Raw genomic sequence first — 21569 nt, 5'->3', positions numbered from 1 at the left:
GTTATTTAGTAGTATGAGGAAGAAAATGGGAAGCCAATTTAGTGTTCAACCTTAGATTGGATGTGTTGTTGAATTAATGCATTCAGGATTTTTAACCATAGATCATATTCTCCATTATGTGGTTCAAGTTCATAATGTCCCTTTACAGGGAAATGTACTGAAGTTGCCTTAGAAGAGCCAGTTGTGATGCTGAGGAATTGAGCTGGCTTATGCGATCGGCTGTAGATAAATGATCCCTCTCCAGCTTTCATTAGAAAGGTAACTGGTCTAATGTGGCAGTTACTTAGGGTATGCCACACTTAAAATGCTATAGTGGTGCAGCTGTATCACTGTAGTGCATTAATGTAGATACTACCTGTGCCGACTGCAGGGATTCTTCCATCGGCATAGATAATCCACCTTCCCGAGAGATGGTAGCTATGGAAGAATTCTTCTGTTGACCTAGCGTTGTCTACACTGGGAGTTAGGTCAATATAGCTGTGTGTCTCTGTGGTATGGATTTTTCACACCCCTGACAGACATAGCTATGCTGCGGTAAATTGCTAGTGTAGACCAGACCTGTGTGTCTCCTTCAGCTGCATAGGCCCCTTGCTTTACTCATGTTCCTGAAGTTAGTCTGTTGGAGGAGAAGACTGAGTGGGAAATTCAGTTACCTACTGTAGTTTAAAAGGTTATTTTGGAGCATATAATATGCCTGCTCTGTCTTATTCATTACTTCACAAGTCACTTTCCCATATTTTTCATTAATCAGGAGGTGAAGGCAGGTCGGATAAAATTATTTTAAAATGTTAAATTAATAAATAATACTTGACACTTATAGTACAATATAATTTTAGTTAATCTAATTCCTTTTATTTCAAAATCCTAGTTATCTGAATCCAGAGTGCATCCTATGTTAATTGGGCACTCGGATAAACAGGAGTGCTATCATCTGAAAGTTTCAGCTATCCCCCAGGACATTTGGATAAATAGGAGTGTACTGTACCCTTACAGTGAATCATTACCTTTTGAAGTGAGTTAAGGAGTGTGTCTAATTGTTACATCAAGGAATTGTAAATCGGTGTTTTTAGTACTACTCCTGCTGCTGCTTCTAACTCACTCTGATTTTGAGCAAGTTAGTATGGTTATGATCAGAAAAGTGACTTAGTAAAAATAGTCCTGCTTTTCTTGACATATTTGCTTCCCTGAGTGTGTATTCAATCATAAAAGAAAAGTTATGAGAAACGTGTTTGGTTTTTTGGCTAGACCAGTAGAACCAACATAGCTATAGGACAGGAAGCTGGATTCTATATCATTGTTTATACATCAGCAGCATTACAACTGAATCTTTTATTTCTAGTGAAGATGCCCAAGACAAAGCACACAGCTCTAAGATTCCAGGTTGACTTTCAGTGATGTAAGAAAAAAACTTCTTTTTACTTTTAGATTGAGCAAATTCAATGTGGAATCATTGGACTGCAATAAACATGGAATCTCACAATGCCATTTTTCAGAGGCTAACTTTGCACTCTCCACCCCAACCTCTCTATCTGAACATCTTCATTTTAGGGAAGGAGAAAAAACTAATCTTTGTGTGGAATTATGGAGATTAATGTTTATAAAATGTTTGAAATCATCTGAAAGACATTTTAGAAGTGCAAATCAGCAATCTCCATTAAAGAAATAGGGAGACTGAAAAAGTATTCAAACAGAAGTGTTTTGGGTTTTTTTAAATTGGTATTCTTTGAAATTTTACTTGTCCAGATGAGGGTTTTGGTTGTGCAGGGCTAATACAGTAAGAGGCTTGTTATCCTGCTGAGTACTTATTGAGGGGATTTAGGTGTTTTGGGATCTATGCTAATCTCTCATCAACAGCTGATATATACTATATTGTAGGCACTAGAAAGCTTGACCCTGGAGAATATTGCTTTTGCTGAAACAGATGCTGAATATCACAGCAGAAATGGTATTATAAAACTTTAGTTGTCTTCTGAGTTTGTATGTAGACTAGTTTTTTTGAAGGTGTTGAATCTGCGTGTTTAAACTGTATTTACTGAAGGGTTTGCTACATTTGGCAGTTATAATATCTTCAATGTCATGTGTCAGTATTGTTGTTCTGAATAGACTGGGTTGCCAACAACCATGAGCTCTGATACAAAATTCTTGATGAATGTGTTGTTTTTCTTTTGTACTTGGTGATAGCCTATGTGTTCCTAAGTAATATAAAATGCATTAAGGATCAGACATGAGCCTTAAGCCAGAAAACTAGATGTTATTTGGTATGTCCAATAGTTGCATATATTGCTGAACTGTGGATGACTTATATTTCATATATGCAATACCTAAGTACAATGGGATAAGATAAGGATTAGTTTTTACTCATACCCTTGTGTATAAACATAAACATAAACTTGGCCTTTATGTTAAACAAGACTTTTATATTTGTTTTTAAGTTGGACTTCTTGAGTTTCTGTGTTTATAAGCAGAAATAAAAGTAGAGAAATCATATAAAGGATATGAGTTGATCTAATGGACCCCTTGCTGTTCAAGGGTCTGATCTTGCAAATCCTTATACAAGTAGTTTTTATAGAGTCTAGTGGGAATGCTTGCAGGATAAGGACCAAATTTATACTTGATCATCAGCTCTTACGTCTCTGGAATAAATAACATGCATCCCACAGTATGTTGCAAAAATCATGTTTCCCATGGCCAGAGGCTTAGGGTGGGTTGTTTTTTTACTTAACAGACTGATTTTTTTTTTAGGAACTTTTATGTTCTATGTCATTCAGTGTTTGTAAACTATATTGAAAAATCTTTATACAATGTATTTTGTAAGATGGAAACTAGTAAGCATGAACAGTTACTAAAATTAAACAGTTCCTTTTTAGAGGCAATTGAATACAGTGATGGGCACCGTATAAGATTTTGTATTTAAAAGAGAAAACAATGATTTTGGAGGGTCTTTTAATTGCAGTGGTTAAAACCCATATTTCAGCAGGTGGATAGAGTGAATTTTGTATTCCTGAACATAAAAATCTGTAATTAAAAGGTAATGGTGAACCCATAACCTATTAGTGTCCCTCAACATTTTGCTGCAGTTTGAAAAGTAAGAGTTTGTCGTTTCCTCTTGGTCTTTTGCTTCCTGGCTTGTCGGGATGGGAGAGCACCATGGGATTGCTGCAGTTGATGTGGAGTACTTGCCTACTAAATATGTGAGTTGTCAGACTAACATAATTCTGTTCTTACGGGAGGATGCCACTGTGGTGCTATAATGACCATGCTGGAAGACTGCTTCCGCATTTTACTTGTCAAGAATGATCATCAGTGTGTATGGGGGTGGGTGGGCAGAGAAAGGGAGAAGGAAGATTGTTGTGAAGCTTCAAAATTAAAGATTCAGTGCTGGTGTAAGAGTGCATGTACTCAAAATAGAACTGCTGACTCTTAAATAAACTGTTCTATAGAATGGCCTCAGTTTGTGTAACAGTTAAATGTTTTAATACAAAAATTCCAAGATGCGTGAAGTTGAGGTAGGTGACAATTGTAAACAGTGTCATGATTTCTTTCTTCTTTTTGCGCTATCGTACACTTGGGTTAAGATTGTCATCCCATCTTTATTCTGGCTTCCAAGTTTGATCTAACTGATACTTTATGTTGTTTTTAAACATAGTACTTAGTATTTTTCTTTTGGACTCTTATATATTAAAAAAAAAAAAAACCTTAAATTTTATCCCATTAGATAGTAAACATATTTACCTATAAAGGTTCATACATGCCAGTTTAGAATTGGTTTTTTTTCCTTAAATGAGACTTATTTTTCCAATGAAATATATATAGTTTGCTTACTGTTTATGCTATCTCAGTAGATTAAATGACATTAAACTATTACACTACTAGATTATTACTACTTAATTTTTTAAGAAATAGCTGAATATTGACCTTCCAGAATTGATGTGTATGTTTGAAACAGTTCAAGCCAAACTTACTTCAAGTTGAGGCCTTGTGTAACCAGATAATGACTGAAGTCTTGCAAAAGCTCTCACACGTGCTTACTTTACATATATGAATAATCCCAGTGGAACTGTGTACTTGTGTAAGTGTTTGCAGAATTCAAGGCTGAGTTTTCAGTTACTTGAGCTTGGTGCTCGTAAGAGATGTTGTGGTACTGATAGATCGTTTAATATTCATAAGTACTTCAACCAAGATAATTTTATTTTCTTTACATCTGTATCTTTACAGTTGTAAACTCAATGAAATGCATGCAGTTAATCTATTTATGAGTTAATTTTGTGAAGTTGTTTTTGTTTTGTTATGCATAATAAGCTCCTTAATTTTGAACTTTGATATGTGGGAAGAAAAAAAATGTAAAAGTCATCATCTATTTTCTGCTGTCAGAAATAACTAATTTTCATTTGGTTTATAATAGGTTATTTTCCTAGTACAAATACATGATCCTGATTCTACTATCAGATGCCTAGTGCATCTTACTATGTTTTTAACTTTTAGTCCAGTTCTTTAAATTCTCGTTCACCTGAGAATAGTTCCTTTGACTTAATTGAAATTATTTCATTCAGCAAGAGTTTGCAAGATCATGCCTTTAGCTTGTATATGGTCTTACACAGTAGTGGATTTTAATGTGCAAGATAAATTATTGTACTAATCTATTGCACATATAAACAGAAACATCAGACTTTTCTTCATAGAGTGTATGTGGTCAACACTAATAACGAAGAATATAATTTGATTTTGTATTTAAATACTTCCTATTATATCTGAAGAATCTTTTAAATGTTCTTGAAGATGCCTGCTGCCTGTGATTCACTGCTTGAAGATATTGAGGATATTGTGTCAGCACAAGATGTGAAACCAAATGACCGACAGTTTGTACGAAAGAACATTGTTCCTAAAGTGCGAAAACGCAATTCGCAAAAAAATGTTCAGGCAGATGACGATCCACCAAGCGATAGGTAAGTTCTTCTTTTTAAAAAAACAAAACAAAACCCAAGTATGCAAACATTTCCAGTTTAAAAAAATAAAATGGAATGTGCCATTGCCACATAGCTTTTAAGTTGTCTTCAGACTCGGTAGTAATAAAAACTTTGCTGCTTTTGTAAAACACACTGATAATTTGGGGCCAGATTTTCAAAAATACTCAGTACTCCCTATTGTGGCCAAATTTCTAAAAAGCTCAGTAGCTCCCACTGAAATGCTTGAATGAAGTGACCAGATTTACAAAATTGCCCGGCTGTTATATTCAGAGACAGTTACTGGGTGCTGAGAAGTTCAACAATTTGGACTTGTCATTTAGGGTGTCTAAATGGGAGCTGAGCTCTTGAAAATCTCTTGGTTTCTATTGTCTTTGTGGGGTTTGGGGATGGAGAAGTAGAAGTTAAAATGTTTAAAGTGGTGACAATTTACTGTTGAGTCTTTTAGATAACCTATTCACTAATGGAAATAACTGACTGTTAAATGGCATGGAGGAGCATCAGCATCAGATACCAGTTTTATGTTATTATGTAGACAAAACGTTAGTTGCATCAGGAAAGCAGATGCATCAAAGCATCTTTTCCCAAAAAATAAAAAGAGATTGTACAAATGATTCTTTGCATTAAAGTATCCCTTCAAAGTAAAATTGAATTTGAATGTAAGTTTTTAGAAAGTGCTAAAATTACTTCGTATTAGATCTGCTCTCTAGTCCCACTGCCAATTATTGTGGTTATACATCATTTTCTTAGTTTGTTTTTCTTGTCCCTGTTGCTTCGTGTGAAGCCAACACAAATGATAGAAACTGTCTGTACGCAAAGTACTGTCAAATGCACTAAGAAAACAATAAATTTCCAGTCTTTAATCATTAAGTTACAGTAATTTTACGTTACTTTTGACAGTAGGATATACAATATTTAATATAGTAATGATTCTTTTATGTTGAGAGGATCCTCTTTTATGCACTTCCACATGCATTGTCAAAGAAGCACAGCACAAATGTTTCCTTTTTCCTCAATTGCTTGTTTATTAAGTGCTGAGAATATCTGATTAGAAATTTAAAAAAAAAAAATTCTTGCCGTGAGGAATTTTGTTCTACTTGAAGTTAATGATGACTAAACTGGAAATTAAAACAGATAAGTGGTATGTATATTATGAGCAGTTCCATTTTTGATATTGCTCTTGTCTGAAATCTTAATTCTTTCAGAATATTAAAAGCCTCATCTAGGAAAGACAATGAATACATCTTTCTGAAAACATGATTGATAGTGGGTAGATTTTTTTTTTTTGTACTGACACAATCTGATACTTAACCATATAACTCCTGGGTGGTAGTGTATCCCTTTTTCTTTTTCAGGGCTCGTCTCATATCACCTTTGCTGTGACTCACAAAGTACAAAATTATGTAAATGGATAACCTGTGTCATGTAGCTTAACTTACACAGCACTGGAAGACAAGTCTCTGAATAGTGTAACTGAATAGATAGTAGAGCATTTTTTCCCCAGTCTAAGTAGCTGGACTGGATGCTGTTCCAGCAAATAGCCTGGCAGCCTTATGCCCTTCACTACAAAAGGATCAATGGCCAGTGGATCTGCACATCTGCTGCACAGGGAGTCCTCTCAGAAATGGGTTAAAAATATTTATTCTACCCAGTGTACAAGTGAAGGCATGGTCCTTCAGTTCTGAAGAAGGTAGGATTTAGTCCTCAAAGAACAGTCATCTTTCTTTGAGACAGTGAGGAAGGGAATACACTTGGTTACTGTGTCTGGCTGTAATAGGCAGTGTAGCTATTACAGACACTTTAATTTGGAGCCCCCTATTTTCAGTTGTTTATAATTGTCACACTTTTTCAACCATTTGAAATTTCCCATGCTCAGTCTGTTTTAGATTAGATTTTTTATGGACTTTGTGGAGAAAATTCAGTTTAGTCAGTATTAGGGGGAAAAAGTGTGAAATTGTAGTCATACTGTTATACAAAAATGCATCAATCAAGAGGACTTTCCTAAAATGTGCAGGTGAAGTTCTCAAGAACCCACAAATTGAATTTTATTTGAAAAATCTTGTTTCTGCTCTTAATACACTACAAAACGTGTACCCAGTCTAAGACTTTACTGTCTCTTTCAGGCCCAAACTTCTAGAGAGAAAATATGCGTAATAATGGCTTTGTTTCTGGAAGTCCCTCTAACAAAGGAAGATATAGTACAATTTAGTGAAGAAATCAACTAGGTGTTAAACTTCTAGTATAGGCTACTGGGAATCTAAAATAACAGAGCAGAAGGAAGAGGCAGCAGCAGAGTCACTGTGTCATCCAAGTGGAGAAGCACCCTCCCTTTAAAAGCTGCTTTAATGAAATCCAACTGCTGATACATCTACAAAGAAGTTTTTGAGACTCCAGCAAAAGAAACAATCATTTTGGGAGATAGCATATCAGATTGAGGGCTAGGATTTAAAATTAATTCTGAAAGACTCTTTAAATAAACATTTTCTATTTAAAAGTTAATTAGTACATAGCAGACAAATCAGTCTTTTAGATTCGGAGATTGGATGGGGAGAATTTGAGTAATAATCTTAGTTAGTTTTTGAATTAATCTTGAGGAAATTAAACAGTCAGTTAAACTCTAGACCATGCTGTGTGTGCTGTAGCATGGTCTCTTGAAATTAAAAAAAACCCAATTTTATCAATGAGTGTGAAATCACATGTAATGAACAAAGAAACATTTTACACGTTTTTATAAAGTTTTGCCCTGTATGCAGTTCACAAAAGAATATTACCTGCTATAGTGGGATTAATTACAATACAGTGGGAACCCATATATTGACTACAAATTCTATTGTGGGTCAGAAATCTGCATTCTTTAATTTTGCCAACTCTTCCTTTCTCTCTGTTTCTTATGGGTATTAGCTAATATGTGTAGATTTTTCCTTCAGATATGAAAATAAAAATCCTCAAGATTTAACTCAAAAACTAATCTTCCCTCATAGGTCATGTTTTCTAGACCATTAATCATTTTTGTTGCTCTTCTCTGAAGTTTCTCCAATTTGTCCACATCTTTCCTGAAATGACACCCAGAACTGAACACGATACTCCAGTTGAGGCCTACAGAGAAGAATAGGAGGATTACTTCTCATTATCTTGCTTACAACACTCCTGCTAATACATCCCAGAATGATGTTTGCTTTTTTTGCAACAGTGTTACACTGTTGACTCATATTTAGCATGTGATGTACTATGACACTCAGGCCCCTCTCCACAGTACTTCTTCCTAAGCAGTAATTTCCTATTTTATGTGTACAACTGATTGTTCCTTCCTAAGCGGAATACTTTGCATTTGTCCTTATTAAATTTCGTCCTATTTACTTCACAATTTCTCCAGTTTGTCTAGATCATTTTGAATATTAATCCTATCCTCCAAAACACTTGCAACCCCTCCCACCTTGGTATTGTCTGCAAATTTTGTAAGAGTACTGGGTAGTTAAGCACTCGAATAAATTGCTTAGGGAGGCTATTGAATCTCCATCTTTGAAGATTTTTAAGAGCAAGTTGGATAGACACCTATCAGGGATGGTCTAGATCAATGGCTTTCAACGAGGGGCATGTGTATCCCTGGGAGTATGCAGAGGTCTTCCAGGCAGTATGTCAACTCATCTAGATATTTGCTTAGTTTTACAGCAGGCTATATAAAAAGCAGTAGCGAAGTCAGTACAAACTAAAATTTCTTACAGACAATGATATGTTTATATTGCTCTATATACTATACACTGAAAAGTAAGTACAATATTTATATTCCAATTGATTTATTTTTAATTATATGATAAAAATGAGAAAATAAGCAATTTTTTCAGTAATAGTGTGCTGTGACACTTCTGTATTTTTATGTCTGATTTTGCAAGCAAGTAGTTTTTAAGTGAGGAACTGGGGGTATCTAAGACAAATCAGATTTCTGAAAGGGATGCAGTAGTCTGGAAAGGTTGAGAGCCACTGGTCTAGATAATGCTTGGCCCTGCCTTGAGTGCAAGGGACTGGACTAGAAGATCTCTTGAGGTCCCTTCCAGTCCTGGAAGATTCTATGGTTATAAGTCTGTAGAGTTAGCCCTGTTCAAAGACAGTAAACAATATGTTCTTGATATGATGGAATCTATGTATTTGTTGCTGTTTCAAGGATCTGTAGCTGTTCCTGTCACCATTACTGTGTGGTCTCCAATGGTTTTTACTCTGGCAGTTAATGTCTCTAGAAATGATGACAGCTTGGGAACTTTATGTCTGGGATCTAGCCAATGGAAGGCCTAAAGATTAAACGTGTGTGTTTGCTTTAGACCTACTGATCTTTAATTTTCTGAAAACAGACATGGTTCTTATCCACTGGTCATTTTTGACTAGTCAGTATCTCTTAGGTCTTGTCTACACTTATAGCACTGCAGTGGTGCAGCTGCAGCACTTAGTGAAAACATTACCTACCTCGACAGGAGAGCTTCTCCTGTCAGCATAGGTTCACCCTCACCCCGAGAGGCAGAAGCTATGTTGATGGGAGAAGCCCTCTCTCCTGAGTGATGTAGTTACACTGACATAAGTTGGAGGTGTAGACCAGTGGTGCCCAACCTTATTACACAGGAGGGCCACATAAACCTAAGCACAACTTTGTGTGGGCCACCCTTACTGTTTTGTAGCTGTTGGTGGTGGTACTACCTTCAGAGCTGGGCACCTGACCAGCAGCTGCTGCTCTCCTATTGCCCAGGTCTGAAGGTAGTGCAGAAGGGTGGCAATACCAAGATCCCCCTACAATAGGCCTGCAACCCCCTTTTGGGTTAGGAGCCCAGTTTGAAAAATGATGGTATATTGTATTGAAGCAGACTGTGGACCTTATGAAATGCTCTGGTGGGCCGTGTATGGCCTGCAAGCCATAGGTTGGATATCCCTGGTATAGACCAAGCCTTAGAGCAGAAATCTCATTCATCTAGTAGGCTCTTTTGTATCATGGCTGTACCTTTGCCAGAGGCTTTACACTGGAACAACCTTTATAGCCAAATTATAAATCTTTGAATAAGATGGCATGCCTTCTAATGCAGTAGTACAAATCTGCCACAATAATATTTGTATAGCTCAGAAAGGTTGAGGTATGGAGGTTTTCATCCCTAGCTCACGGTCAGTAGCTGGTCCATATTAGTAGTGATGTCTGATAGGTGGCCTGTGTGGCATGAGTTGAAGGCACATGAGTGAGGCAGCATGAGAAACTTGCAATTTTGTTGTACTTGTTTCATGGATATATGACTTGTTTTTAATGCTGTCAGTATATGAACATAGAGATTTCAATCTTTAAAAAAAACAAACAAAACACACCACATGGGTTTGCTTTTTAGATTTTTTTGATTCCATATAACTACAGAGTATTGTCTTATTTCCCTACCATCTCTGTACCCTCTCTGTTCTGAACCTATCATTTTTTTCTTTTCCTCCCCCTATTAAAATATTGAATCTTTTCTTCCCTCTCCATGTCATTGAGACTGGGTGGAGGGCTTACATATGAGTCATTTAACATACTGAAAGGGATTATAATTATTTGATTCCAGTGTATATCGACCAAAACCTTTTGTTCCTGAATATCTGAAATGACTTCATGTTTTATTTTATTTTTCTGTCTCTAACTTGCTTTTCCGGTTCTGTTCATTCAACAGCATTATTCCTGGTGCACAAAAAATCTGGATACGTACATGGGGATGTTCTCATAATAATTCAGATGGAGAATATATGGCTGGACAGTTGGCTGCTTATGGGTACAAAATTACAGGTAATGATCTCAGTTAAGCTGTTTTCAGGTTTTTGTCTGATTTGTCTAAATATTTAGATTGCACAATGAGTGTCAAAAAGCTCTTTTTAGTATTTTTTTAATTGGATTTTACTAAATCCCCTTTAACCTTTGCATGTTAGCTGGCTTTATTTGGAAGTTTTTTTGCAATATTTATTGGCCTCATCCTTTGAGGCCGTTCTGATCTATTATGTCAGACTGATGTTTGTATCTAAGTCCTGCTAAAAGTTACTGAATTTAAGTTAAAATAGATTTTGGTGCAGATCCAACTGTTAATTTTTAAAGCTGTGTTTTGGGGATTTTTAAATTTCTACTTTAGTTAAAACCTGAACCAAATCTTATGTCAGTAAAATTCTGTGTTTTTTTTATATACCTAAAAATAAATTCATTTTTTTGTAGTCTTCAGATATATTAAAATAAATTGAGATTTTATTTGCCAGATTTTAACCTGAGTTTTTAAACCTGTTCTTTGAGAATGGATTTTATACTACAAACACTACCTTGACTACCTTTTGAGTTTTAGGAGACCTGCAGACTGCTTAGTGTATTGCATGCAACTGATATATAAATGGACAAAGATGTGGTGTACTCAGCTGCATTTGGGGACACTAATTTGAGACCTGTCTTTTTTCTTTATGGGCTGGCAGATTCTGGTCATGTTACGAAAGCAGCACACTTATTCTTGTGGACAAGAACGCCAGGTGTTATAGTGCTCCCTCCTGACAGTTTAAGTATGGTATTGATAGGACCCAAACAGAGAGTCCTGTTTCATTCCCCTTCCTTGGAAAAAGGATGGTGGTCACAGAGAGGAAAAAAAAAAAGAGAGATTGTTCCTTTGACCAAACGAAATAGTTCAGCAAGTGAATGGTTTGAGAACAATTATGGTTGGCTTATAGGATAACATCTAACAGATAACAGTGAATTCTGCACTCTCCATTCCACTTTAGGCTCTGCCTACACTCAATTTTGAAACTGCTAGTGACTTCCTAGTGAGGACCATTCAAACATAGTTCTAGTTAGGGAAAACATTAGTACCTTCCTATCTCGCATAGATTGAGACTTTCTACAAAACTAGGTTAATTCTTATCTACACAGGCTATACAGTGTTTCCAGTCTAGCCAATGTGTAGTGGATCCAATTGTTCAAAAATGTGATCTAGCTCAGACGAAGCCTGAGTTGTTCATCTGTTCTCATGAACCCACACTCCCCAAGAAAAGAGAGTGCAATTTTGGAGTGTTGCACAAATATATTGGGCATGAAGAAGTGTCCATCATTATACTGTTACTGTTACATCATTACTACTGTTAGTGGTAAATCTGGACAAAACTATTTGTAAATATGCTCTAAAAGTGGCCACGTTTGGAACATTTTTGTCAAAATATGCTGTTTTGTCAATGTTGGAAAGGTGGCTGAGGTCCACGGTAGTCTCTCTCATCATTTCTGACCAGACAAAGGGCTTGTCTTCACTTACCTCGGAGATTCGGCGGCAGTTGACCGGAGTTACGCAAACTACGCAAAAAACTTGCGTAACTCCTGTCCACTTCTGTGCTTCTGTTCTGCGCATCGTCTTCACTGCACTGCGCCACTTGAGAAGGTGGTCTTAATACATCGATTTCTGGATTGACTGAGCCAGTCTTCACTGACCTTTCAGTCGATCCAGATAAGTCAATCTGACAGTGGTGAATTTGCCGCCGTCAGTGAAGACATAGCCAAAGAGCGAGAGATGTGAGAACAGCCATTTTGAGACAACTTAATTTCATGGAAATGTTTGAAGGTTTTTTTTTGTTTCAGTGAGGAGCAAAAACCAATTTCAAAACCTCTTGAGAGGTTGTCGCAAAATGGAATTGTTCTGTCTGCCTGTTCAATGACTCAACAGTATTTCCAGTGAGCAAATTCCTGAGTAGTGGATCTGTTACAAAAAGTACTTTGCCTCCAGTTTACTTGAGCTTTATTCTGGGGCAGACAATTGGTGTTCTCAAGAGGCAGTAACATGCTGAACTGAATTGTGGAATGTATCATCTGTCCTGTTGTAACCACTTAACCATTCCTGTCACTGTAAAATTAGGGAAATGTGCAGCTCTGCTATTTTGCATGCAATAATGAAATGTGCTCTGTTGTTTGATTATTTTGATGATCGTTTTAAAATTTTTCAAATATTAAAAAGCCTGCAAACAAAAGTTTCTCAAATTTAACTCTGAATTTAAAATTCTAAATTGATTCTTGGATTATATGTGAAATCACGGAATTATAAGCAATGCTCAGCAAAATCAAAAACTGCCATAGAACTCATTTTAATGATCCCTTAAATTGAAAGACCCATTAAAATTAAAATATTGGAATATTGCAGTAGTTTCATCTCGGAGGATATTTAGCTGTCTGGAGGTAAGGAACTTGTGAGATTATTTTTGGCACACAGTATGGCAATAATATTGACAGACTTTGCAAAAGAATATTTAGCTTTTACATACATCCTTGTTTCAGGGTAAAATAATTTAGCTTTTATGGGAAATCCTAAGTATTTGCAGTGGGGTGTTAGTGGGCCCCATGACTGAGTGGCTAAAAATACCTCTGGTTACAACACAGTTCACTCTGGTTATGTGGTGGACATGAAATTGAGTCAAAGTTGCCAATACATATTTGAAAGATAGCTGCTCCAGATTGCTTTAATTTTAAAAGATTTTAATCTTTTGTGGTCATCCCTAGCAACCAGATTTCAAGAGAAGGTGAGGGTATGTGAATCTACGGTGGGGAAAACCACTATAATGAATTTGATAACTTTTCTTATAGAGAATATACCAGGGGATTGCTTTCCAGTACAGGACAAATGGAACTTCTGTCTTCGAGTGATTGCTCATATCCATTCCAATATAGGTGTGTGCGTGCCCCGTGCACAGATTCCCAGAACTTTTTTCCCCTTAGCAAGCCCCGTAGGACTGGGTCAGGCGCCCCCTGGAGTACCGCGCTCATGCCGCGGTACATAAGGCACCGCCGGCCCTGCGGGCCCTCAGTTCCTTCTTTCCGCCTGTGACGGTTGCTGGAACATTTGTCTCTTTAGCACCCTTTAGCATTTAGCAGTTTATTGTTTGAGTTAAGTAAGTGTTAGTGATAGTGATTAGAATAGTTGCCCTCAGGGGCTTGCGGTTGAGCCATGCCTGCCTCCACCGGTTTCATAACCTGCACGTCCTGTGCTAAGGCTTTCCCCGTGAGTGATCCTCACGATCGCTGCCTCCGATGCCTCGGAGAGCAACATAGAAAGGACAAATGTAAGATGTGTAAAGCCTTCAAGCCCCGGACCCAGAAAGAACGGGACTCTCGATTGAAGGCGATATTGATGGAGTCCGCGCTTCGCCCGGACTCTGAACCATCCCGATCCCCAGCGGCACCGAGCGTCTCCTCGGTGCGGAGCGCTCCGCCGGCACCGGCTCTGAAGTCCTCGGTGCCGAAGAAGAAGAAGCGGCCCGTGTCCACCCACATGGACTCCCCCCTGCGGCCGGTACAGCAGGGGGTCACCCAGGAGATGCCCCAGCCACGTGCCGTGGAGAGTACTCCGGCACCGGCATCTCCTCACAGAGAGCCTCCCCTGGCTCCTGGGGGTGGGGGAGTGCCTCTGCAATGGCCATCGACACCGGAGGCGTTCGCAGCAGCACGTGCCCTCATGGGCATGCCCACGCCTCCATCCCCCCCTCGGCCGAGGGTGCAAGGGCAGGTGTCTCGGGGTAAACCCGCGCTGGGTGCCCCTGGTGGGTGGAGGAGACAGGAGTCGAGGTCTCCCCCCAGACGGCCAAGGAGAGTCGAGAGTGTGGGCTCCCCTCCTCGCTCTGGCTCGTCGAGCTCCTCGACATCGCGGCACCAAGGGCGGTCGAGAGGCACACGCGCGAGGCGACGCCGCTCCAGTTCTGCCTTGCGCAGAAGTCGTAGCTCCAGCTCGCATACCCCGGTACAGAGCCCAGCCCTGGACCGATCTCCATCCCCGGTGTGCAGCCCAACGCGGGGACGGCACCGGGCGAGATCCTCTGCAGGCAGTCCACGCCGCTGTCAGGCGCCGACCACCTCGGCGCCGACCGCTACACCGACTGCCTCGGCACCACAGAGCCGATCACGCTCGCGGTCAGCACCGCGACGACATCAGCGCCACTGCTCCCTGTCCCGAGGTGGGAAGCGGCACCGCAAGAGCTCAAGGAGGAGGAGGCGAGTATCATCTATCTCCTCCAGCAGCTCGTCCCCCAGACGGCACGCAGACGTTGGCACCATCGATCGCCTTGGTCCTCATCATCGCGGGGCCGGTCACTACCCAAGAGCCGTAAGCGAAGGTCCAGCGGCTCTGGGTCTCGGGCCGTCACCCTGAGGCGACCCAGCAGACATCCATGCCTGCTCCGGCATGGGCTCAAGGCCCCTGGCAGTGGCCATATTGGGGGCCTTGGGGTACCCAGGTGGGACAGGGTACCACCTCCGTCCAATCCTCTATGGCCCAACCAGTGCCCCCTCCTCTTAGCCAACAGGACCAGGGACAACCCTTGGATGAGGGTTCAGACCCGGAGGAAGGTCCCTCCACAGGGCCCCTCCCGCAATCCTCCTCCTCGTCCCCGAACGATGTGGCTGCCAGGGACCACAGGGCTCCCCTGTATGACTTTAAGGCTCACCAGGACCTTCTTAGAAGGGTGGCGAGCAATCTTAACCTGGAGGTCAAGGAAATGTCGGAGGAGGAGGACCCCCTTTTTGGGGTATCAGGGTCAGCAGGGCCATCAAGAGTCGCCCTACCAGTGCATGACAGGGTCATGAAGTTGGCCAAGACCCTGTGGCAGACCCCTTCCTCGGTGGCCCCTACCTCCAAGGGCGCCGAGCGAAAATACTATGTCCCCAAGGCGGGTTTTGATTTCTTATATACTCACCCTGCCCCAGGGACTTTGGTGGTCGACGCTGCTAATCAGCGGGATCGGCAGGGTGGCCAAGGCAACACTTCTAAAGGCAAGGAGAGTAAAAAATTGGACCTCTTTGGCCGCAAAATGTACTCGACTGCGGCCCTGCAGCTGAGGATCGCCAACCACCAGGCGCTCCTCGGGAGGTATAACCTCAACTTGTGGTCCTCGCTGCAGAGGTTTGCTCAGGTGTTGCCTCCAGACCAAGCGGCGGATTTCGCCACCGTCACCCAGGAGGGCGTTGCAGTGGCGGCGACAGCCTTATAGTCTGCCAGTGATGCGGCAGACTGCCAGCAGGGCCATGGCTTCGGCCATAGTCATGAGAGGCTGCTCCTGGCTCCAGGCATCGGGGTTGTCCCAAGAGGTCCAGCAAGCCATTCAGGACCTACCGTTTGATGGCGCTGACCTCTTTTCTGACAAAACAGACGGAAGGCTCCACGCTCTCAAGGACTCCCGGGCCACACTGAGGTCCCTAGGGCTTTATACCCCACAGGCCTCGAGGCGTCAGTCTCGGCCTCAGGCCCAGAGGCAACCTCAGCCTCCTCCCAGGTGGCCCCCCAGACCAGCCCAATCTAGGAGGGGTCGGGACCAGTACCGGGCACCCAATCGCCGTGACCGCCAAGGGCCCCCGGCAGGTCATCAGACGCCTCAGGTTCCACATGGTTTCTCTAGCCTCCATCATTCCTACCCTAGATCCAGGGGACTGGTATGCTGCCCTTGATTTGAAGGATGCATATTTTCATATTTCGATCCTTCCCGATCACAGAAGGTTTCTCAGGTTCATGGTAGCTGGGTGCCACTACCAGTTCTCGGCCCTGTCCTTTAGCCTCTCGTCAGCCCCCAGGGTCTTTACAAAGTGTATGGCAGTAGTGGCGGCCCACCTGCGCCGCAAGGGGGTCCAGATCTTCCCATACCTGGACGACTGGTTGATCCGGGGCAGGTCCAGGGCCCATGTGAGGAACAGCCTAGCACTCACCTGTGCGACATGCACCAGACTGGGGCTGCTCATCAACAAGCAGAAGTCCATACTCACCCCGGTGCAGCGCATAGACTTCATAGGGGCCACCCTGGATGCCACCCAGGCCAGAGCCTTCCTCCCACGGCCTCGATTCGAGACCATGGCCCCCATAATCACTGATCTACACAGGTCCCCCACGACAACAGCAAGGCACTGCCTCCAGCTGTTGGGACATATGGCGGCATGCACGTATGTGGTGAGGCTGGCTCGCCTCAAGCTCAGGCCTCTCCAAGGGTGGTTGGCTTCGGTACATGTACCAGCGAGGCATTCGCTGAACAGGGTGGTCACTATTCCCACCGCGGTACTGTCCTCCCTAGATTGGTGGAGGGAACCGGGGGAAGTTCTGAGGGGCGTCCCCTTCAGAGACTTAGCCCCATCAGTAACCCTGATTATGGATGCCTCAGATGTGGGATGGGGGGCTCACATTACCAGCGACCTGAGCACCCAGGGGCTCTGGTCGACAGATGAGAGAGGTGTCTTCACATCAACGTCAGGGAACTTAGAGCAGTCCGCTTGGCCTGCAAGGTCTTCTTCAGATTCCTGAGGGGCAGAATGGTTCAAGTCCTCATGGACAATACAGCAGCCATGTTCTACATGAACAGGCTGGGGGGGCGCGTTCCTCGGCATTGTGCCAGGAGGCCATCCGTCTTTGGGACTTTGTAGTGAGGCACGACTTTCATATATCAGCCTCTCACGTCCTGGGGGTCAGGAACGATGAGGCGGATTGCCTCAGCAGGTCGTTCTTACCCCGCCACGACTGGTCACTGCACCCGGAGGTGGTGACCTCAGTTTTCCAAAAGTGGGGGGTTCCCCAACTGGACCTGTTCGCGTTGTCCTGGAACAGGAAGTGCCCGAGATTCTGCTCGCTCAGGGGTCACGAGCCGGGCTCCCTCTCCAACGCGTTCCTTCTAGACTGGACGGGGACCCTCATGTATGCGTTTCCCCCCATCCCACTCCTGCCCCAAGTCATCTTGAAAATCAAGAGAGGCAGAGCGGATATCATACTGATTGCACCTGCTTGGCTGAGGCAGCACTGGTACAGCATGCTGCTCGACCTGTCTATCGACATGCCGCTCCCGCTTCCGAGGCGCTACGACCTGCTCTCACAGGACCAGGGTCGCCTGCTGCACCCGGACCTGGACTCCCTCCACCTGATGGCATGGAGACTCTGTGGCTGACAGAGGGAGAGAGAGCCTGCTCGGCACAGGTCCAACAGATTCTGCTGGGCAGCAGAAAACCTTCCACTCAGGTTGTGTACCGAGCCAGGTGGAAATGGTTTACCTGTTGGGCGGAGTCCCGGGGCATCCCACCGAGTGGTTCGCCCACACAAGCGATTTTGGAGTACTTGCTCCATCTAAAGCTCCAGGGTCTAGCATTGGCCTCCCTGAAGGTGCACCTGGTGGCTCTCTCGGCCTTCCATCAACCAATGGAAGGACGATCCCTGTTCTCCCACCCCATGTCAGTCAGGTTCCTCAAGGGGGTGGAGAGGCTATATCCACAGGTCCGTGACCCAGTGCCTCCCTGGGATTTGAACTTGGTCCTCACCATGTTGACAGGACCCCCTTTCGAGCCCTTGGCTACATGCCTGCTGCTCGTCCTCTCGTGGAAGGTAGCCTTCCTGGTAGCCATTACATCATCTAGGAAGGTCTCCGAGTTAAAAGCTCTGAACTCGGAGCTCCCCTACACGGTCTTCTACAAAGATAAGGTCCAACTGAGACCCCATCCAGCTTTCCTGCCGAAGGTGGTGTGTCAGTTTCATTATAACCAGGATATCTTCCTCCCCGTGTTTTTTCCCAAACCGCACGGCTCGGAGGACGAGCGGAGATGGCACTCCCTGGATACCAGACGAGCCCTGGCCTACTACATCGAGTGGACCAGGCCGTTCCGGAAGTCGACGCATCTGTTCGTGGCAGTGGCGGACAGGATGAAAGGCTCACCTGTCTCCACCCAGCGCATCCCCACCTGTATCAGGACCTGCTACGAGCGGGCGAAGGTGCCGCTTCCAGGAGCTGTGACAGCGCACTCAACCAGAGCACAGGCCTCATCTGCGGCCTTCCTGGGAAGAATGCCCCTGCAGGACATCTGCAGAGCAGCGACTGGGCGTCGGTCCACACCTTCACGTCCCACTACGCCATTGTGCAGCAGGCGAGAGAGGACGCGGGCGTCGGCAGAGCCGTGCTGGCAAAGGCAGCTCAATGCTGACTCCTACCCACCTCCAAGGTATGGCTATTTAATCATCTATATTGGAATGGATATGAGCAATCACTCGAAGAGATAAAACAGGGTTACTTACCAGTAATTGTTGTTCTTCGAGATGTGTTGCTCATATCCATTCCAAACCCACCCTCCGTCCCCAGTGTCGGAGTCGGCAGAAAGAAGGGACTGAGGGCCCGCGGGGCCGGTGGCGCCCTGTGTACCGCGGCATGAGCGCAGTACTCCAGGGGGCACCTAAGCCGGCCCTACGGGGCTTGCTAAGGGGAAAAAAGTTCCGGGAATCTGTGCACGGGGCGCGCACACACCTATATTGGAATGGATATGAGCAACACATCTCCAAGAACAACAGTTACTGGTAAGTAACCCTGTTTTAAATCACGTGGGTGACTCCTCTGCTTACTTTCCTTTGAAGTAGGTAGAGATAGAGATCTCAAAAGAACAAGATTTTGTGCCTTCATCTCATTTTGCTGTTTCTATCAAGCCTTTGCTTTTTGATGCCTAGGGGAATAACTATATTAACTACATAACTAAATGTTTCAGGCCAAAAATAAATTTTTAAAGAAGTTTGAAACAATTTGCCAAGCTGCATTTGTCATAAAGCCTTGAAGATGTAGCTTGTGGGACTATTTTGGGAAGCCAGGTCTTAGAGAAGTTTTAAACAATGCCTTTTAACACTTAATACTTCCTTGAGAACTAGTACATGGATTTGATATGTAATTACTTGTAGAGCTAGTTTTCAAGTTAAATTTGAAAACTGATTGATTGTTTCTGCACCAGTTTCTACAGTGATTGATAGAATTTGTATTAACCTTATATATAATTGAATGTTAGCTAATTTGGGGAACAGACTCACACAGCTTTTCACAACTGTCCAATTATAATATATATCACACATCAGCCCTATTATTACAGACATTTTCTTCCATCCTGGAGGAAAGTCCTAGACAGCTTGGTGTTAATGATTACACTTACTGGAATTGCAGAGGTGGTGGAATAAAAAGGTCTTCCAGGAAGCTAAATCTGAGCTCCCTCACTCCATTCTCAGTTTTTGCTTTTGCACGATGGAAGCGGGGAATCTTTAATTTCTGCCATCCCTCATCTCCAAAGAATCATGAGAAAAAATTTTTTATGAAGAGAAAGAGAGAAAAGCCTCAAAAATGACAGAGATGTATATATTTGATGGTTCTCACCATTGGTGCTGGTTTGAAGTAATGCAGGAGGCAACAGCTGTCTCAAATAATTTGTCCTGCTGCAGCTTCCTCACCGTCAAGTTTTTGATCCTAGCAGGCGGAGTGAGCTTTTATCTACAGGTAATCCTGTTCCTTTCTTTTAGGGCAGAATTCATCATTCACTCAGTTCTCAAGCTCGGACATATTCTTCTTGTTTACAGTGGGAACTAGACAAGCCTGGGATTTTCATCATTGCTGCTCCCCTTATCCCCAGTTTCTTTGCTATATGACAAAAAAAGTTTGCCTTTCTAAATCAGGGGAATGTATTCCTCTGCTTTAAGTGACTCTGGGCACTGGTGTGTGTGCCTGGTGCATAGCAACTGCTTTTTTGAAGCCTGTCTTAACTGGACCTATTTCTTTCTCTGTTCTGTTCTGTGTTACTTTCATAGTTGCAGTCCTAAAAGTTCTGAGACTTTGGAAGCAGGCTTGAGGGACTGAAAAATCTCCTCACATTACCTTTACTGACAGTTGGGTAATGCTTGTAAACCAGGCATGCACACCTGTTTGGGGTAAATACTTTTTTAGTAGCAGAACTCCATCAGTCCGTCCCACACTCTCAAGCTTGTGCACTAGATATTCTGGCAGTGCTGGCATTCTCATATTACAGTATAATGGTTTTAAAGTGACACATTATAATTCACAGGTCAATCAGCCTTCAAAGCACCTTGTTTCCTCATCATCTGAAAGTTATGCCTGCAATAAAGGGTTAAGCCATTGGTAATTGAACCTTTGGGACTTCACTAGTATAAACTGCCATGGTAAACTGTGTATATGATAGCTATCCTCTTCTGGGTGGTGTTCTGTCCTCATTTGTGCAGAGTATATTAATCAACCATTGCAGTTGTGTCTATCTCACAGTTCCCAACACAGCACCCTTAAGGAATGGTTTAGGAGAGATTTCGAAAGGCCTTTGGGAAAACAGGCCAGTTCCCATGACTCCCAGAGAGAAACTCAGCCGTTGCTGAGGGATATCTTCAAAATGAAAGCCTGGATTTTCTCAGACTGTTTTCACTTGGAGCGCCTGAAAGTCAATCCAAAATGTTTTAAGTGACCCAGGGGACATGGAGGAGCGTTACTGGACTTTGTGCTATAACTTGATGACAGTTCCATTTGCTATTTAAAGATGAAGTTCACAGGTGCCACTTCATGTTTGGCGTGCAATTACAGATTGATGGAACAGAATTCTTGAGATCTGGGGTGAGCAGTCAGTGGCTGTAGAACTTTTGAATCAGGAAGGACTCTTTTTATTACTGCTTTGGGGAGTTGACCCTGAAATTGCAGTGCCAGGAGGAGAGGGAAGCAGAAGAGCTCTGGATACTGGCTAACCCAGATAGTTACTGGTCAGTCCTGTATCAGTTGGGTGTTGTGAAGTCCATAGTGGGTGCTTCTGTGCATAGTAGTACAGTGATTGTTTTAGGGGCTTGTGATCAA

General features: G+C 42.8%; 1 protein-coding gene across 1 annotated transcript in view; it reads left to right on the top strand.

Annotated features, from left to right (window-relative positions):
* The window catches only part of CDKAL1 (CDK5 regulatory subunit associated protein 1 like 1), a 621365-nt gene that overhangs the window by 5984 nt on the left and 593812 nt on the right, over positions 1-21569 (top strand). The window contains exons 3-4 of the mRNA XM_067537586.1: positions 4777-4943; positions 10631-10743. Coding sequence (XP_067393687.1) covers positions 4777-4943; positions 10631-10743 — 280 coding nt within the window. The remainder of the gene's footprint in view (positions 1-4776; positions 4944-10630; positions 10744-21569) is intronic.

The sequence above is a fragment of the Emydura macquarii genome, unplaced genomic scaffold, assembly GCF_026122565.2.
Source record: "Emydura macquarii macquarii isolate MOO-44397 ecotype Brisbane River unplaced genomic scaffold, CSIRO-AGI_Emac_v2 contig_431, whole genome shotgun sequence".
NCBI lineage: Eukaryota > Metazoa > Chordata > Testudines > Chelidae > Emydura > Emydura macquarii.
The sequence above is the reverse complement of the archived record's forward strand: the minus strand, read 5'-3'. Positions and strand labels throughout refer to the sequence as shown.